The 15,485-nt window shown below is 42.1% G+C and overlaps 1 protein-coding gene across 1 annotated transcript in view; it reads left to right on the plus strand.

Annotated features, from left to right (window-relative positions):
- Window positions 1–15,485, plus strand: part of ATP10B (ATPase phospholipid transporting 10B (putative)) — a 273,096-nt gene that overhangs the window by 196,979 nt on the left and 60,632 nt on the right. The window contains 3 exon segments of the mRNA XM_019795040.2: window positions 1,368–1,620; window positions 2,714–2,952; window positions 13,966–14,157. Coding sequence (XP_019650599.2) covers window positions 1,368–1,620; window positions 2,714–2,952; window positions 13,966–14,157 — 684 coding nt within the window.

Consider the following 15,485-nt stretch of genomic DNA (forward strand, 5'->3'; position numbering starts at 1 on the left):
TCGGCTCAGGGCGTGATCCTGGCGTTATGGGATCGAGCCCCACATCAGGCTCCTCCGCTATGAGCCTGCTTCTTCCTCTCCCACTCCCCCTGCTTTTGTCCCTCTCTCGCTGGCTGTCTCTCTCTCTGTCAAATAAATAAATAAAATCTTTAAAAAAAAAAAAAAAAAGAAAAAAACCCCACAGGTTAATGTTTTAGCATCTGATAGATTTAGAGGGAAAAAACACAACTGGCCCTATAGAGGAGAAAATACAAAAGCATAGAGCACCTACAAGAAAGGGGCAGTAAGGAATAAAAAGATGAATAAATTCTTCAGGCTCTGTAAGAAGTTACAGTCGATGAAAAGATGAGGGAAGTTGCAGTTTTGTTTTGATGAAGCTCCATTTACATTCAATTTCTTGTAGTATTTGAGGGTGTTTTGTTCTCTTACAGGTGGAATTTTTTCAGTCATTAGTTCATTCATGCATTTAGCAGAGTAATCTTTTTTAAATGTGAGTTGGACCACACTGTTCCTCTGCCCAGAACACTCCAATAGTTTCACATCTGCTCCAAGAGAAATCCACAGTCCTTATGGCAGTGAATGAGGCCCTACATGATCTGGACTCTGACTTCCCCACTGGCCTCATCTTCTAGCCATCTCCTGCTCATTCATACAAGACCTGCTTATTCTTTCCCCTCAATTACGCAGCCCACTCCCACCCCAGTCTTTGCCCAGAATGCTCCTCTTCCCACAGATAACTTCCTGGTTCACACCCTCATTTCTTCAGATCTCTGCTCAAAGGTCATGGTTTATAAAAGAGTCCCTCCCAGTTACCACCTTCTACCCTCTTGACTTTTCTTTTTCACTGCCTGATATATATTTCTTTATTTGTTTACTGGAATGTGAGGTCTTCAAAGCCAGGGATTTTGTTCTGCTTGCTGCCATCTCCAGGACCCAGCACAGGATCTGACACCCAACAAGCACTTGGAAGATATTAGGTATTGAATCAGAGACAGTAATCAACAATGGGTCTGAATACATATAAAAGTTAGTGACAGCCCTTAGTGGCACAGGGATCTGAGAGGTATCAGGAAACTCTGATAGAGGCACTAGAGCTCCTTCTCCCCTAACCACTCAGTCATTAAACAACCAATAGTGAGTGTGTACTCCGTACCAGACCTCCCTGGTTGAAGAAGGCACCTGTTTTTCAGATGCCCCTAAGAATTCCAAGGGAGGCATAAAGTCATTGACCTTTAGTTTCTCAGAGAAAGTCCATCATGTGAGGTGACCTCAGCTTTCCATTAAATGCCTTTGCCACCCACTGGTGAGAGTTCTGAGACAGGGCACTGGCCTGGTCTCTGACACTGTGGGAATCAATCTCCCCACAGGTGCTGATCCCAGTCTCCCTCTATGTGTCCATTGAGCTGGTGAAGCTTGGGCAAGTCTTCTTCCTGCATAATGACCTTGACCTGTATGATGAAGAGACCGATTTGCCCATTCAGTGTCGAGCCCTCAACATCACTGAGGACTTGGGCCAGATCCAGTATGTCTTCTCTGACAAGACGGGGACACTGACTGAGAACAAGATGGTCTTTCGGCGTTGCACTATCATGGGCAGCGAGTATTCTCACCAAGAAAATGGTACGAAGGTTCCCAGGGGCCCTTTGCCGTCTTTCTAAATGAATCACCCTGCTCTCCTAAAAGAATGATAATGAAAGACATTTTCCTGGATCCCCACAGAGGTTTCCTGGCTCTGTGGCAGGTTGCTTCCTGTATCCCTGTGGGCTTCCTTTTCCTAGATCAGTTCTGTTCTCATCACCTGTAAATTTTCCTTTGTTCACAAAGGCTATCAGTGATCTCTTGTGTGGTAGCCCTCCATTCAGTCTTTGGTGCTATTTACACACAGGATTTTTGTCTGTCAGGAATGTACTGGAAACACATACAAATTATGTACCAGTTATACAGCCAAGGTTTAAGAATTTTGGGGGTCACTTTACCTGACATGTCAGGACAGGCCTCAGTGTAGACACATGATCAGATTCAATACAACCAGGAAAAGCCTTCCACGTTAACTGATCTTTTGGATTTTTACTGAAGCAGAGCTTTGACTTAGGAAGTATGGCTGAACAATGCCTGGACTGTCATCACACATGGACTGAAGGTGGACTGTAAAGCTGACCTGATTTCCTCAGCAGCCCTCCACCATCACACCACAAACACAGCACACATACTTTCTAACTAAGAAAAGAAACTCTCAAGAGAGCAGCATTCATTCTTTTGAGTGGGAGGAGAAAAGAAGAAGAAAAGGAGCAATATTATGGGTCCCCCAATCACCTTTGCCATGTGGTAACCATTTAAATGGGAGCTTCCAATCTATTTTTAATAATAATAACAACTACTGTGACCGGTACTCAGAGTATATCAATCACTTTGACACACTATTTTATTAAGTCTTCCAAACAACCCTATGAGTTAGGTACTTTTTTAAAACCCCTAATGGAGGAAATAGGGGCACAGGTTTAGTCAAAGCTCAGTCACATAGCTAGGAAGTAGTCGAGCTGTATCTGAATCTGTGCAACTTAGTTGCACCCCTCTTTCTCTAGTCAAGGTAGCCCAGCTGCCCATGCTCCAGAGCAGCAAAGTGCTCTTACTCTGTGCTCTTTCCTCTACCCCAAGTCAGACCGTGACTTGGCCAAGGTAAGACTGGTGCAATAGCAGGACTCCTTTCTTGCAGCCAAGCGACTGGAGACTCCAAGGGAGCTTGACTCAGACAGTGAAGAGTGGACCCAGTACCAGTGCCTGTCCTTCCCAGCCCGATGGGTTCAGGGCCCAGCAACACTGAGAGGCCAAGGATGGGCCCAGCCTCTGAGGAGATGCCACAGTGCCCAGGTACCAATCCAGGGCCACTCCCGACAAAGGTCTGTGGGACGCTATGAAAGCTCACAGCCTCCTGTGGCCTTCAGCAGCTCCATAGTAAGTACCTGTATTTTACTCTTCAAGTTGCAAGTGGCCTCTTTTGGGGATAGATGGGAGGGGACTCTGGGTTATGAAAGAAAAAAGACTGTATAAATCCTGAAGAGCTCTCAAAACGGTCTTATCTGCAATCCTCATATGTGTTTTGTTGGCCATATACACTTCTTGTTCATTTAAAATGGTCAGTGTTTAGAAATTGGGAGGTTTAGGGGTGCCTGGGTGGCACAGCGGTTAAGCGTCTGCCTTCGGCTCAGGGGGTGATCCCGGCGTTCTGGGATTGAGCCCCACATCAGGCTTCTCTGCTGGGAGCCTGCTTCTTCCTCTCCCACTCCCCCTGCTTGTGTTCCCTCTCTCTCTGGCTGTCTCTATCTCTGTCAAATAAATAAATAAAATCTTTAAAAAAAAAAAAAAAGAAATTGGAAGGTTTCATATAAACATATAGATTTCTGGCTTCTCTTTTTATTTATTTTATTAGTTAACATCTTTTTATTTTATTTTTTAATAATTTTTTAATTATATTATGTTAGTCACCATACAGTACAACCCTAGTTTTTGATGTAAAGTTCCATGATTCATTACTTACGTATAATACCCAGTGCACCATGCAATACGTGCCCTCCTTACTACCCATCACCAGTCTATCCCATTCCCCCACCCCCTCCCCTCTGAAGTCTTCAGTTTGTTTCTCATAGTCCATAGTCTCTCATGTTTCATTCCCCCTTCTGATTACCCCCCTTTTCTTTATCCCTTTCTTCCCCTACCGATCATCCTAGTTCTTATGTTCCATAGATGAGAGAAATCATATGATAATTGTCTTTCTCTGCTTGACTTATTTTGCTTAGCATAATCTCCTCCAGTCCTGTCCATGTTGCAGCAAATGTTGAGAAATCATTCTTTTTGATGGTCAGTAATATTCCATTGTATATAATGGACCACATCTTCTTAATCCAGTCATCTGTTGGAGGGCATCTCGGCTCCTTCCACGATTTAGCTATTGCGGACAATGCTGCTATGAACAGTGGGGTGCATATGGCCCTTCTCTTCACTGCGTCTGTATCTTTGGGGTAAACACCCAGTAGTGCAATGGCTGGGTCATAGGGTAGTTCAATTTTTAACTTTTTAAGGGACCTCCACACTGTTTTCCAGAGTGGCTGTACCAACTTGCATTCCCACCAACAATGTAGGAGGGATCCCCTTTCTCCACATCCTCTCCAACAATTGTTGTTTCTTGCCTTGTCTATCTTTGCCATTCTAACTGGCGTAAGGTGGTATCTCAGTGTGGTTTTGATTTGAATTTCCCTGATGGCTAATGATTTTGAACATTTTTTCATGTGTCTGTTAGCCATTTGTATGTCTTCATTGGAAAAGTGTCTGTTCATATCTTCTGCCCATTTTATGATTTCTTTATTTGTTTCTCACGTATTGAGTTTGAGAAGTTCTTTGTAGATCTTCGATACCAGTCTTTTATCTGTAGTGTCATTTGCAAATATCTTCTCCCATTCCGTGGGCTGCCTCTTAGTTTTTTTGACTATTTCCTTGGCTGTGCAGAAGCTTTTTATCTTGATGAAGTCCCACAAGTTCATTTTTTCTTTTGTTTCTCTTGCCTTTGGAGATGTGTGATGAAAAAAGTTGCTGTGACTGATGTCAAAGAGGTTGCTGCCTATGTTCTCCTCCAGGATTTTGATGGATTCCTGTCTCACATCAAGGTCTTTCATCCATTTGGAGTTTATCTTTGTGTATGGTGTGAGAGAGTGATCAAGTTTCATTCTTTTGAATGTAGCTGTCCAATTTTCCCAGCACCATTTATTGAAGATGTTGTCTTTTTTCCACTGATGTTTTTTCCTGCTTTGTCAAAGATTAGTTGCCCAAAGAGCCGAGGGTCCATTTCTGGGTTCTCTATTCTGTTCCGTTGGTCCACGTGTCTGTTTTTGTGCCAGTACCATGCTGTCTTTGTGATCACAGCTTTGTAGTACAGCTTGAAATCAGGCAACGTGATGCCCCCAGCTTTGTTTTTCCTTTTCAACAATTCCTTGGCAATTCGGGGCCTTTTCTGGTTCCACACAAATTTAAGGGTCTGGCTTCTCTTTTTAAAAAGGAATTGGAAAATTTCTCCACGCTAAGCCAACATTTCCCTGAAAATTTCTCTACACTAAGCCAACATTTCCCTGTGGCAATAATTGGTTTAAATGATGGAGTTGATGCTCTTTAGACTGGGGATGTGGTCTTCTGTTCATCACAGACTATCCCCCTTCTCTGTTTACCCCTATCACTGAACTGAGAGCCAGCAGCATGTTCATGACGTATGTTTTTCCAAAATACAGTTAAAGGAAAGAGAAGTAGTTATCATACCCATGTTTCTATAAGGTGCAAAAACAAGATGGGACTTAAGGCTTGCAGGTTTCAAGAGTAATGGAAGAATATACTTTTTTGTGAGCATCAAAAAGAGTCTTAAATAATTATAAAGCAAAGAACATCTATGTCAGAATTATCCAGCACACTTAATTCCCTTAAATTAATCGCCTGGCCCCTGTGGAGATTCAACTTTACAACTTTGGTCTGGAGCTTTTTGCATATGGTTCCCTCACACCTGATCCAATGGTACAGCTATCACTAAATCCCTGGCATGTAAAGAAATTGAGTTTCTTCCCCAAGATTACCAGTATTCCCTAGAAGGCAAGGCCCGAACTGGAGCTTTCTGACTCCTGTCCCATTCTACTTTCCTCTGAACCATGTTCTTTCTCTAAGGAAACACATCATCTAGAATCTTCTGCACTTGCAGAAAAGGCCACAGGAAGCCCCCGCTGTTTTGAACAAGACCCACATCTTAAGAAAGGACTGCAATGCTATTATCCCATTATTAGAAAATTAGATTTTCAAAATTATCCTTATAATGAATTTCCTTCCAAATTTTATTTTCTCCGTTAATATACAGATAACTACATATATTTAAAATGTTTGCAGTCATAGTACCTACAAATTAAATGTGCTGGGTTTTTTTTTTAATCTGAAATAATATCAAAAGCATTTTCTATATTGCTACCTAGTTTTTATAACCCAAGACCGTATATTCTGATCGTGATGGAAAAGAAATGCTGTGAGTCTATGTGTTCTGGGTTATTACTTATTTAACTCCAGGTGAGTACAAAGTTAACTCTCTTATGTTACTACCACACAGAGAAATGCAACATTAGCAAGGATAAAATGTTAGTGATGTGTTAAGACATATGATGTCTATAAACATACAAGAGGAATGATCCATAGATGTCTTTAGGAAGAATTTTTCTCTTTTTTCTTTTCTCAGATAAGATGACATGCATATTGTTGCATCTTTCTCTTCTTCAATTTAATTTTGTCCCCTCTAAATGTAATGCTCTTCCTCCAGCTCTTTACCTAAATATTTGAACAATGTGTTTAGTGAATTCTCACCAAGCACAGATTCTAAGTCTTGCATTGCATGTGTCTTTGGCACCTTTCAGTTCTGGATGCCATGGGCATCCCATGTGCCTGAGAATGTCTTCCCCAAGACACACAGAGAGAAACAGGAAGCTTTCTATTGTAGATCTCAGTTGGGACACACAGATTCGCTCCCCCTTGTTCAGCCTGACAAATCTTAGTAGCCCAGGAAAACTGCAGCCCTGAGCCAGGCAGTGTAACTTTTATTCAGGGCCTATCTATCACTAGGGCCTACAACTATCACTGGCTGTTCTAAAAGTTAAATAGCATGATGTGTATGTCGACCTGCAAGGTCCCTTCCAGCTACAAATTAGGTACATTTGGGGTCAAATGACCCAGGTTTTCATCTTAGCTCCTTCATCTATTCTGTGACTTTGGTCAACTTACTGAGCTAGAACCTCAATGTCTTCATCTTTAAGAAGGATTATTGTTCTGTCTCATGAGTTTATTTTGAGGACTTAATTCTTAAAATCATGTGTTCTGGATAGATAACTCATGGAAGTCTTAAACAATCTCTCTCAAGGAAAGCTGTCTGACTTGCACAAATGTTCGTATCTAACGACATGGGAAATGGGAGTTTTCATTAAGTGCAATGTCAAGCCCTATCCCCTGAGATTCTGGTATATTTGGTCTGGGGTAGGGCCAAAGTATTCATCTTTTTTCTTTTTTTATAATAATTTTTTATTATGTTATGTTAGTCACCATACAGTACATCCTTCATTTTTGATGTAATATTCCATCTTTTTTATTTCTGATGATTCTAGTGAGCAACAAGATCAAGCACCTCTGTAAGCATAGCATTGCCCCTCTAGAAAATAATCTTCCTTTGGCTCAAATGGACATCTGCTATAGCTTGGGAGGCATTGGCTGAAAGGGGGTGATTTAGGCTGCTTTAAGGGGCTCTGAAACTAACCCATGCAATATCTGTGGCTGGAGTGGGAGATCCTTGAATTAGTCCATAGAGAATATCTGTGGCAGTCCCAGGTGGACCTCCTGGCTCCTGTCCCCACCTACTCTTAGCAAGCTCTCCAAGCTTGTGTCCTCTTCCACCTGACCATCTGACACCTCGTCTGGTTGGATAATAGTCTCTTGGCACCCCCAGTTCTTTACCTTCCCTTTGTAAATCAGTCAGAACTTGCCTCTAAAACCTCCACGTTGCCAAGTCCTGGCAGAGCAAGCACCCTACCACATACTCAAGACGCCAGTTGTTGGTTTCCCTGGAACTTTGCCCTGAACCCAAAGTAAAATGAGCATCAAGGCTAACAGCAACAAAAGCTGGCTTTTTTTCTTTTACTACAAAGAACAAGGAAGTTATCAGTTAATGCCGCCTAATTGGCTGCTATAAACTCTGTGGCTTTAGGGTGGGGATAATACACTTAGGAAAGTGGTGAGCTCTAAGCCAATGTTTAAGAGTACTGGCAGATGGAAAATGAAATGGTTTTTTGGGGTTCCCCCCCCCCTTGTGTGTAAGAAGCCAAGACTTGAGCAGAGAGTCTTTGTTTAGAAGTGCCACTTACAAAAATTTTTCCGGAACCATCAAACCAAAGAATATCTCCCTAATCATAAAATTTGCATTGGGGCCACTTAGGCTCCTCCAGATGGCACCACCACTTCCTTCTGTGGGCATGGCCTCTCCCACCTGTCTGGAAAGAATGCAATAGAGAAAAGTAAAGGAGGTGTCTTTGGCCCTCTGCCTCCTTTCTCTAGTCTTGGTCTTCCTTCCTTTCTTTGAAAGAGATGTGTACAGCACTTCCAGTCTGCTCCGGACTGGTGAGGACAGCCCACAGATACAACTCCCACTCAAAAGTTAGATAAGAGTCCTGATTTAATTAGCCAAGCACACAAAATCTTTTTGGAAGTACTGTGACCACACAGGGCAGAAACAGATGAAGCCTATATCAGCTGTGCCTCCCTTAACTTCCAGGGTGCCAGAGGGTGGCGCACAGCTGCAGTGACCCTTTTCACATGGGGCGAGGTCTTGCAAGATCTGGAAAATTCCCTTCTTGCTAGGCAACTTAGTTTCTTTCCTTGGGGCTTATGGCCCTTTTGGGAAAAGCTTATCTTACAATCCACATGCTTCTATTTAAGCAAATATTTGTTAACATTGGGTTCTCCCAGTTCTAAAACGAAAGGTAGGGTCCTCTAGGTCACAACCTCAACCTGGGCAAAATCATCAATTTCCTAAGCCATAGTTCAGCCTCCAGCTCCCCAGCAACCAAGAAAGTTTATGTACATGAAAGTGATATAACCATATAATTAAGTAAGTGGTAGAAAGTAACTAAAGGTCAAATGGTAAAAAAATAAGTCTCCCTCCCTCCTCTTCTGTTCCCCACAATCCCAGTGACAACCATTATTTGCATTTTCTTGTGTATGTCCCAGAGGTGTTTCACTACATAGGAGCATACAAGTGTGGTATACACATGAGCACATCCTTTACTGCAAATATTAGCATGCCCTGCACGTTGTTTTGGACTTTGTTTTTCTTTTTATCTAGTGAATCTGGGAGAATATTTCATAGATTTAGACAGATATTCTGTGGAGAGCTGCCTCATCTTTTTTTTTTAATGGGTGTTAGAATTTGTTGGATGGTTGAGCCATTGTCTATTTATACATGTGTATTTTTCTATAGTATTCATTCAAGCATAATTGCTAAATTGTGTGTATCTTTTTAATTTTGATTAATACTTCCCAAGAGGTTGTGTTAGTTCAGACACTCACCAACAACAAATAGAAAGGTCTTTTTCTGTCCACTTCTTCCAATTCTGTGTATCTACTCAGTATCTACATTTCTTTGGAATAGCCTGTCATTCATTGTCAAACATTAAGTAAGCATTGACAATATGTCATATACTGTTCTAAATACTGGGATATAAGTTGTAATAGGGCATTGTCCCTGATTTCAGGAACTAGAACCCAAAAGAGAGGAGAGAAGAACACCAGTACCTATAGAACACTCCTCTTGGTGCTGAGTTATGGGTGCAGAGGTGCTGTAGGAGCCCAGAAGAGGTGCACCTGCAACAGATGAGGCCTCAGGAGGGCTGCCTGGAAGGGTTAGCACCTGAGCTGAATTTGAGACAAAATTAAAGATTAACCAGAGCAAAGAGAAGACCATCTAGTGGGGAGAGGTGAGGAATGCAAGTGACACAAAGAACCGGGGTTTTGAGGAGTAGCTGGAATAAAAGGTAAAATGTGGAGAGAGGTTAATGCCTGGAGATGGAGGCCTGGGAAGAACCAAGCCACAAAGATTTTTCTTCCAAGCTAGGCATGAGGGTTCCTGTTTATTTCCACTGCTGGCTCCATGGATTCCTAAAAGCAGCAAACTGCTACACCCAATGAGTGATAGTTGCCAATGTGAACTTGGGTGAGTTACCATTAAAACTGAGAAAAGAGTAGTAGACTAGAGGTTGGCCTGCTTTCCCTAGCCTTCAATGTGGGACGTACCTCAGCCATGTAGCACACAGTGGCCATATAAATTCTTGCTGCTCAAACTGGGATCCTGGGACCAGCAGCATGAGCATACTTGAGAACCTGTAGAAATGCAGATGCTCAGGCCACACTTCCAAACTGCTTAGTCAGCATTTGAGTTTAAACAAAATGTCCAGTTGATTTGTGTGCATGTGAAAGTTTGGAAAGTGCTGGCTTCATGTTTAAGGGTTCAGGTGTTGGTATCAGGAGGCAGAACTGGATCCAAGACCCATCATTTTTATTGGTTTTGTGACCTTGGACAAGTTACTTAAATTCAGTGAGCCTCATTTACCTCATAATTAAAATGGGAGAATAATAGTAGCTATTTCAATGCTGTCATGATGATGAAATGATGTACATGAACCCACTTAGCAAAGCACCTGACTTTGTTATAAATTGTCAATAAATGTAATCTAATGATAGTAATAGGATCCTTGAGGGTATAGTGTGAGATCCAAGATCACCCTCGTCAAAGAAGGTTTGTATGAGCTTTAGGTGTTCTCTAGTAGAAAGAAATCCAACCAGTTGGGTGCCTGGCTGCCACAAGGCTCTAATCTGAACAACTGGGAACCCATAATTTTATATTTCTTTTCCTTCAGAGAAATAGACTAGCCAAAGGGCCCAGAGGAGGAAGGGGGCATTGCTCTCTCTAAGTGTCCTAAGTGCCAAGTTCCTAAATGTTAATGGGCCAGACAGGAAACCAATGAGCTGTGGGCAAAGGGAACCACGAAGAACCTTGCCCTGTGGGAACAGTCTGTGGTGACTGGATAAAGCTTAACTGACATCCGCTGCTGACACCTGCAGGCTGGGCCTGCTGCCAGTGCCAGAGAGAAGCAGGCTCTTAGCAGAGATTTTTTTTTTCTTTTTTTTTTTTTTTTTGGTAATGCATTGCTGTATGATTGGGTTGAAATATACTAAAGAAGAGTTCTAACAAAGAGATCCCATGAGTTAATCAGTGGCGGAGTAACATGGTGTCCTAGATAGGAGTCAACAAAGGTTTGAACGCTTGCAGTCTGCCAGGCACTGAGGACATATCGCAGACTGTCTCTGCCCTCATGGCACTCATAGACTAAAGGGTAAATGAACAAGCAATAAATAACCATTAAATCATTTTAACTGTGTCACCATTTGGAAATACGTAATGCATAGCTCAGCGCAAAGCAGTATGTTGTCAGAAGCTGGGAGTCAGGTGGTGTGAAAACTGCTCTAGTTATGACCCTAATTCAATGTGCAGTCTTGACTTGAGTAGTTCACTTTTCTCCCCCTCTGACATTCAATTTTATCATCAGGAAAATGGGAGATTTGGCTTTGATGACCTCCAAGCTTGTTTGCAGATCTGTGTATCTGTGGTAAGGGTTAAAAGCATCCCATTCATGTATACCCCTAGCCCCAAATGAAATCTTTTTCCTCAAAAAAGAAGATTCCCATAATCCCTTTTATAATCTCACAGACTATCTGCTGAGTCCTAAGGATTAGTTACATAAGCCTTTTAGTCGTGCTTGGGATGTGAAACACTAAAGATGCTGGCTGTCAGCAAGTACCAAAGGCTACTTCCTTCTCGTGGGAGATCTTGCCTGGCACAGAGGTTAAGAGCATGAATTCTAGTTGGACGATCTCAAATCAAGTAAAGGAGTCTCTTTCACTTACCGTGTGACCTTGGGAAAAACAGTTAATCTCCCTGGGCAGCAGTTTCCTCATCTGATACATGGGCAACCAGAATAGTACTCAACAGATAATGTTGCTGTGGAGCTACAGTGAGATAATAGGATGTACCCAGAATATAAGAAGTACTATATGAATAGGAACTATCCTTACTACCTTAAGAAGTGAGCTCCAAGCCCCTTGAGTGATGATGGTACACTGATAACAGGCAGTGGGTGGAGCCTGGAATCTGGCTAAGGAAGTTTGTCAAGGAGCGTTAATAAGGGAACACTGCTACTTTACCATGACCACGGAAAGGAAAGAAAGACTCTAGACTTGAAATCAGAGGGTCTGATATCTGATTCTGGCTTTATACTGACTCACTGAGTGACATTGGTTAAGTCAGCCCATCTTTCTGGGTTTCAGTTAAGTTGGGACTCTGAGAAGTCAGTGAGGTCACATAAATGACATTGCCTGGAAAAGTAGGAAGGGTTTTATCAAAGTGACCTCCTGCTAGGAAGACTGCATTCAAAGGCAAAGAAGTTAGGTAGTGCATGCTCCCTTCCTAGGCTTTCTGAAAACAGTGACACCATATGGTATGGATGGTTCACCATTGCTTATCACAAGGCAATGAGAAGAAATGCAGACTTGATGCAGTTTTACTAGCATTCTTCCTTTTAATAAATACTGTTTTCTGGATGTTGTCTTCCTAAAATGGTATGAACCAGAGGAAGTGTAGTGTTGACTCTTGGACAGCACTCCAAATGAAGGCTGGAACTCTTTGCTCCAGTCCATTTCCCTTCGTCTCCCTGTGCTGTTGGAAAGCCCAACTCTCATCCCTGCAGGCATCAAGCACCTCCCTTGGGTGTCTGGGTTTCCTCTCCTGTGCTCTCTCCTGTACCAGCAACGCAGAGAGAATAGAGTCTGACTTCTGGAGTCATTGCATTTGGTAATCAGAGAAGACACTTTCTCCACAGGGTTTTGTTTCTTTTCTTTTTTTTTTTTTTTAATCTCCATTTGGGTTCTTATTTGTAAAACCTGCCAGCTCACTGGCACTCAGTCTAGCTCATTGGCACTCAGGCTTCACCCTGCACAAATTAATCAAGATTCCTTCAGTCCATCTTTTTTAGTCATTGATAGAATTTCTTCTAAACGTTAACCTGTGAACTATGAACACTGTTAGAAATGGTTTTGTGTGGAAATTTCTTCGCCCAGTGGCTTTTGTGGTACCTGTTAAAAGCCAGGTTTAGTTGAGCTGCTTCAAACAAAGCAATAGTTGGGGCTCTAGAATGTACAGCTTTGTGGAAAATTCAGTCTCTATTTCTGAGGTTCTTATCTCTAGAGAGATTCAACATGGGTATAGGAAAATTGAATTTAAAATATAGGTCAATATGTGGTGAATTCCAAAGGGACGGTATAAGTGGCAGTTCCTACAAGGATGTGAAAAATTGGAAACCCATGAGTCAGATCCAACCCATAGATTTTTCTTTTTAAAAAAATGAGTTCTCACATTATCTCTCTTTATCTTGAAAAATCAATAGATTTCACAAACTGGACTAGAACCAGAGCACCTCAACTAGCAGAGCAGTTGCCACCTTTTAGGCAGAGTAGGACTTGCCAGGTCTCACAGCCCCTGCCATCCCATAGTGTCCTCGTCTGTACCTTAGCCCACTACCCTCATTCACCTTATCTACCTGACTCCTGTGGACATCCTGAGCGCAAGAACATGCTGTTGTGGCTCAAAAGACTGAGAACTCATTGTGGGCTGGATAAGATCTCATGGACATGTGGAACTTCTCATGGCTACCGAAGTCTAGGTAGGATTTTGGTAGACAAAAGAGGGCTTTCCAAACAAGGTACAATCAGGGGTAATATTAAAAGGGAGTATACCTCCAGCAGGCAGCAAACAAACCAGCAGGCTGAGCAGATCTGCAAAGAGAAATAGTAAGAGTAAAGAGGAGGAATGCAGACTGTGGAAGGATTTAGATGCCAGACTGAACTGACTATGCTAACAATGAAGATCTGAAGGGTTTCAAGCTCAAGAATACCTTGAGGGAAATGATGTTTTGGAAAGATGCATGGCTAATACATACGAAGGGTTAGAAAGAAAAGAGGTGAGAGGCAGCAGTATTACTTCAGAGGCTGATGCAGAAATCCAGATTTGAAGACTAGAGGTCTGTGCCTGGCTGAAAGCATCAGCAATGAAGGGCAAATGGCAGGGAGCCACTTGAGGAAAGGGCTACCAGAGTCTATAACTGATGGACATGTAAGGTTGAGGAAAGGGAGGAATCACATAAGAATGTATTGACCAGGCCTGTGGGAGGAGATGTGCTGGAGACATGACTTCAGGGAAGATTGTATCATCCTTTCCCCAGGTGTGCAAAGAAACTGCTGGAGGGGACTTCCTCCTCAGTCCCTTCAGGAAAGACTCTCATCTAGGCCTTTCTTTCTCAGGAAAAAGATGTGACTCCAGATAAAAATCTACTGCCCAAAGTGCACGATGCTGCCCTGTGGCTGGAGACCTTGTCAGACACCAAACCTGCCAAGCCTTCCCCCTCCACCACCTCCACCATTGCTGACTTCTTCCTTGCCCTAACCATCTGCAACTCTGTCATGGTCTCCACAACCACAGAGCCCAGGCAGAGGGTAAGGATCACTGAAGGTGGGTGGTGGGATGGATGGGAGAAGAGCTAGGGGCAAGGGGTGAAGCCCTGAACAGAGAGACAAGACACTTGAGCCCTAGTAACAGCATCACCATTTCATCATTGTAAGACTTTGAACATTCTTATTTTTTCTGGGCCTCAGTTTCCTCATTTTTTAAATAAAATGGAAGAAGTTATATATGAGCTTTCTATGTAGCTTTCAAATTCTGTATCTATCTGTCTATAGGGTAGATATTAAGAGTAAATATTTACTAAACACTTTCTATGTGCCAGGCTCCATGCTAAACACATCACCTGCATTACCATTTAATCAACACAACCCCAAAACCCTATGAGGTATGTCCTTAGATTTTACAAGTGAAAGCACAGTGGCTCAGAAAGTTTCAGCAACTTAACAAAGGATGTATGGTTAATACACAGCAGAACCATCTGTACAACTCCATAATAATATCACATTATAGTGGTCTCTGCTTTTATGTGAGGGCAAAATAATGATAATAATAATAATAATAATAATAATAATTAACACCACGGGTGAAGTTCTGCCAATTTAGAAATAACACAGCTGGAAGGCCATTTATAGAAGTTTATACTCTAAATTGTTTTTCAGTACTAAAGATAGATTGATCTTCAATTATCCACAGACTTTCACCCAAGCTCCGTTATGAGTGACTGATGAGAATAATTGAGTGTTATAACTGGTGGGTATGAAATCAGGAAAAAAAAAAGTTCACCCAGGTACCAAACCAGAGCCTCCCAATATTACACCTAGATCCCAAACCACTCTGAACAGTCATTCCAGCCACTGAAAACTCACCAAGTTATCAAAGCAACTAATGAAGCATCAAACTTTACATCGGAATCTGGGGATGTACTGTATGGTGATTAACACAATATAATAAAATTAAATTAAAAAATAAATAAATAAATAAATGATCATACCCAAAAAAAAAAAAAAAATNACCAAGTTATCAAAAAATTTTAGAGAGCTTTGGGAGGCAGGAAATGTTATCTGAGAAACCAGCTCTATTTTCAAGAAAGGGAAAAGTACATTTTGGGAAGGACAGCATCCAACTATCAATTTTCAAATTAATGGGGAGACATTAGCTGGCAGGTAGCTCAGGAGTCCAATCTCTGGAGCCAGGCAGCCCCAGATTTGAGTCCAGCTCTATTAACTACACACTGGGTGGTCATGTCCAATTTATTTAACCTCTTGGTGCCTTGGTTTCCTCATCCAGAAGTTGAGATAACATAGCAACCCCTAGAGTTGCTAGGGAGGGTGAGATGAGATGCTGAATGCAACGATAAAGC

The sequence above is a fragment of the Ailuropoda melanoleuca genome, chromosome 3, assembly GCF_002007445.2.
Source record: "Ailuropoda melanoleuca isolate Jingjing chromosome 3, ASM200744v2, whole genome shotgun sequence".
Lineage (NCBI taxonomy): Eukaryota > Metazoa > Chordata > Mammalia > Carnivora > Ursidae > Ailuropoda > Ailuropoda melanoleuca.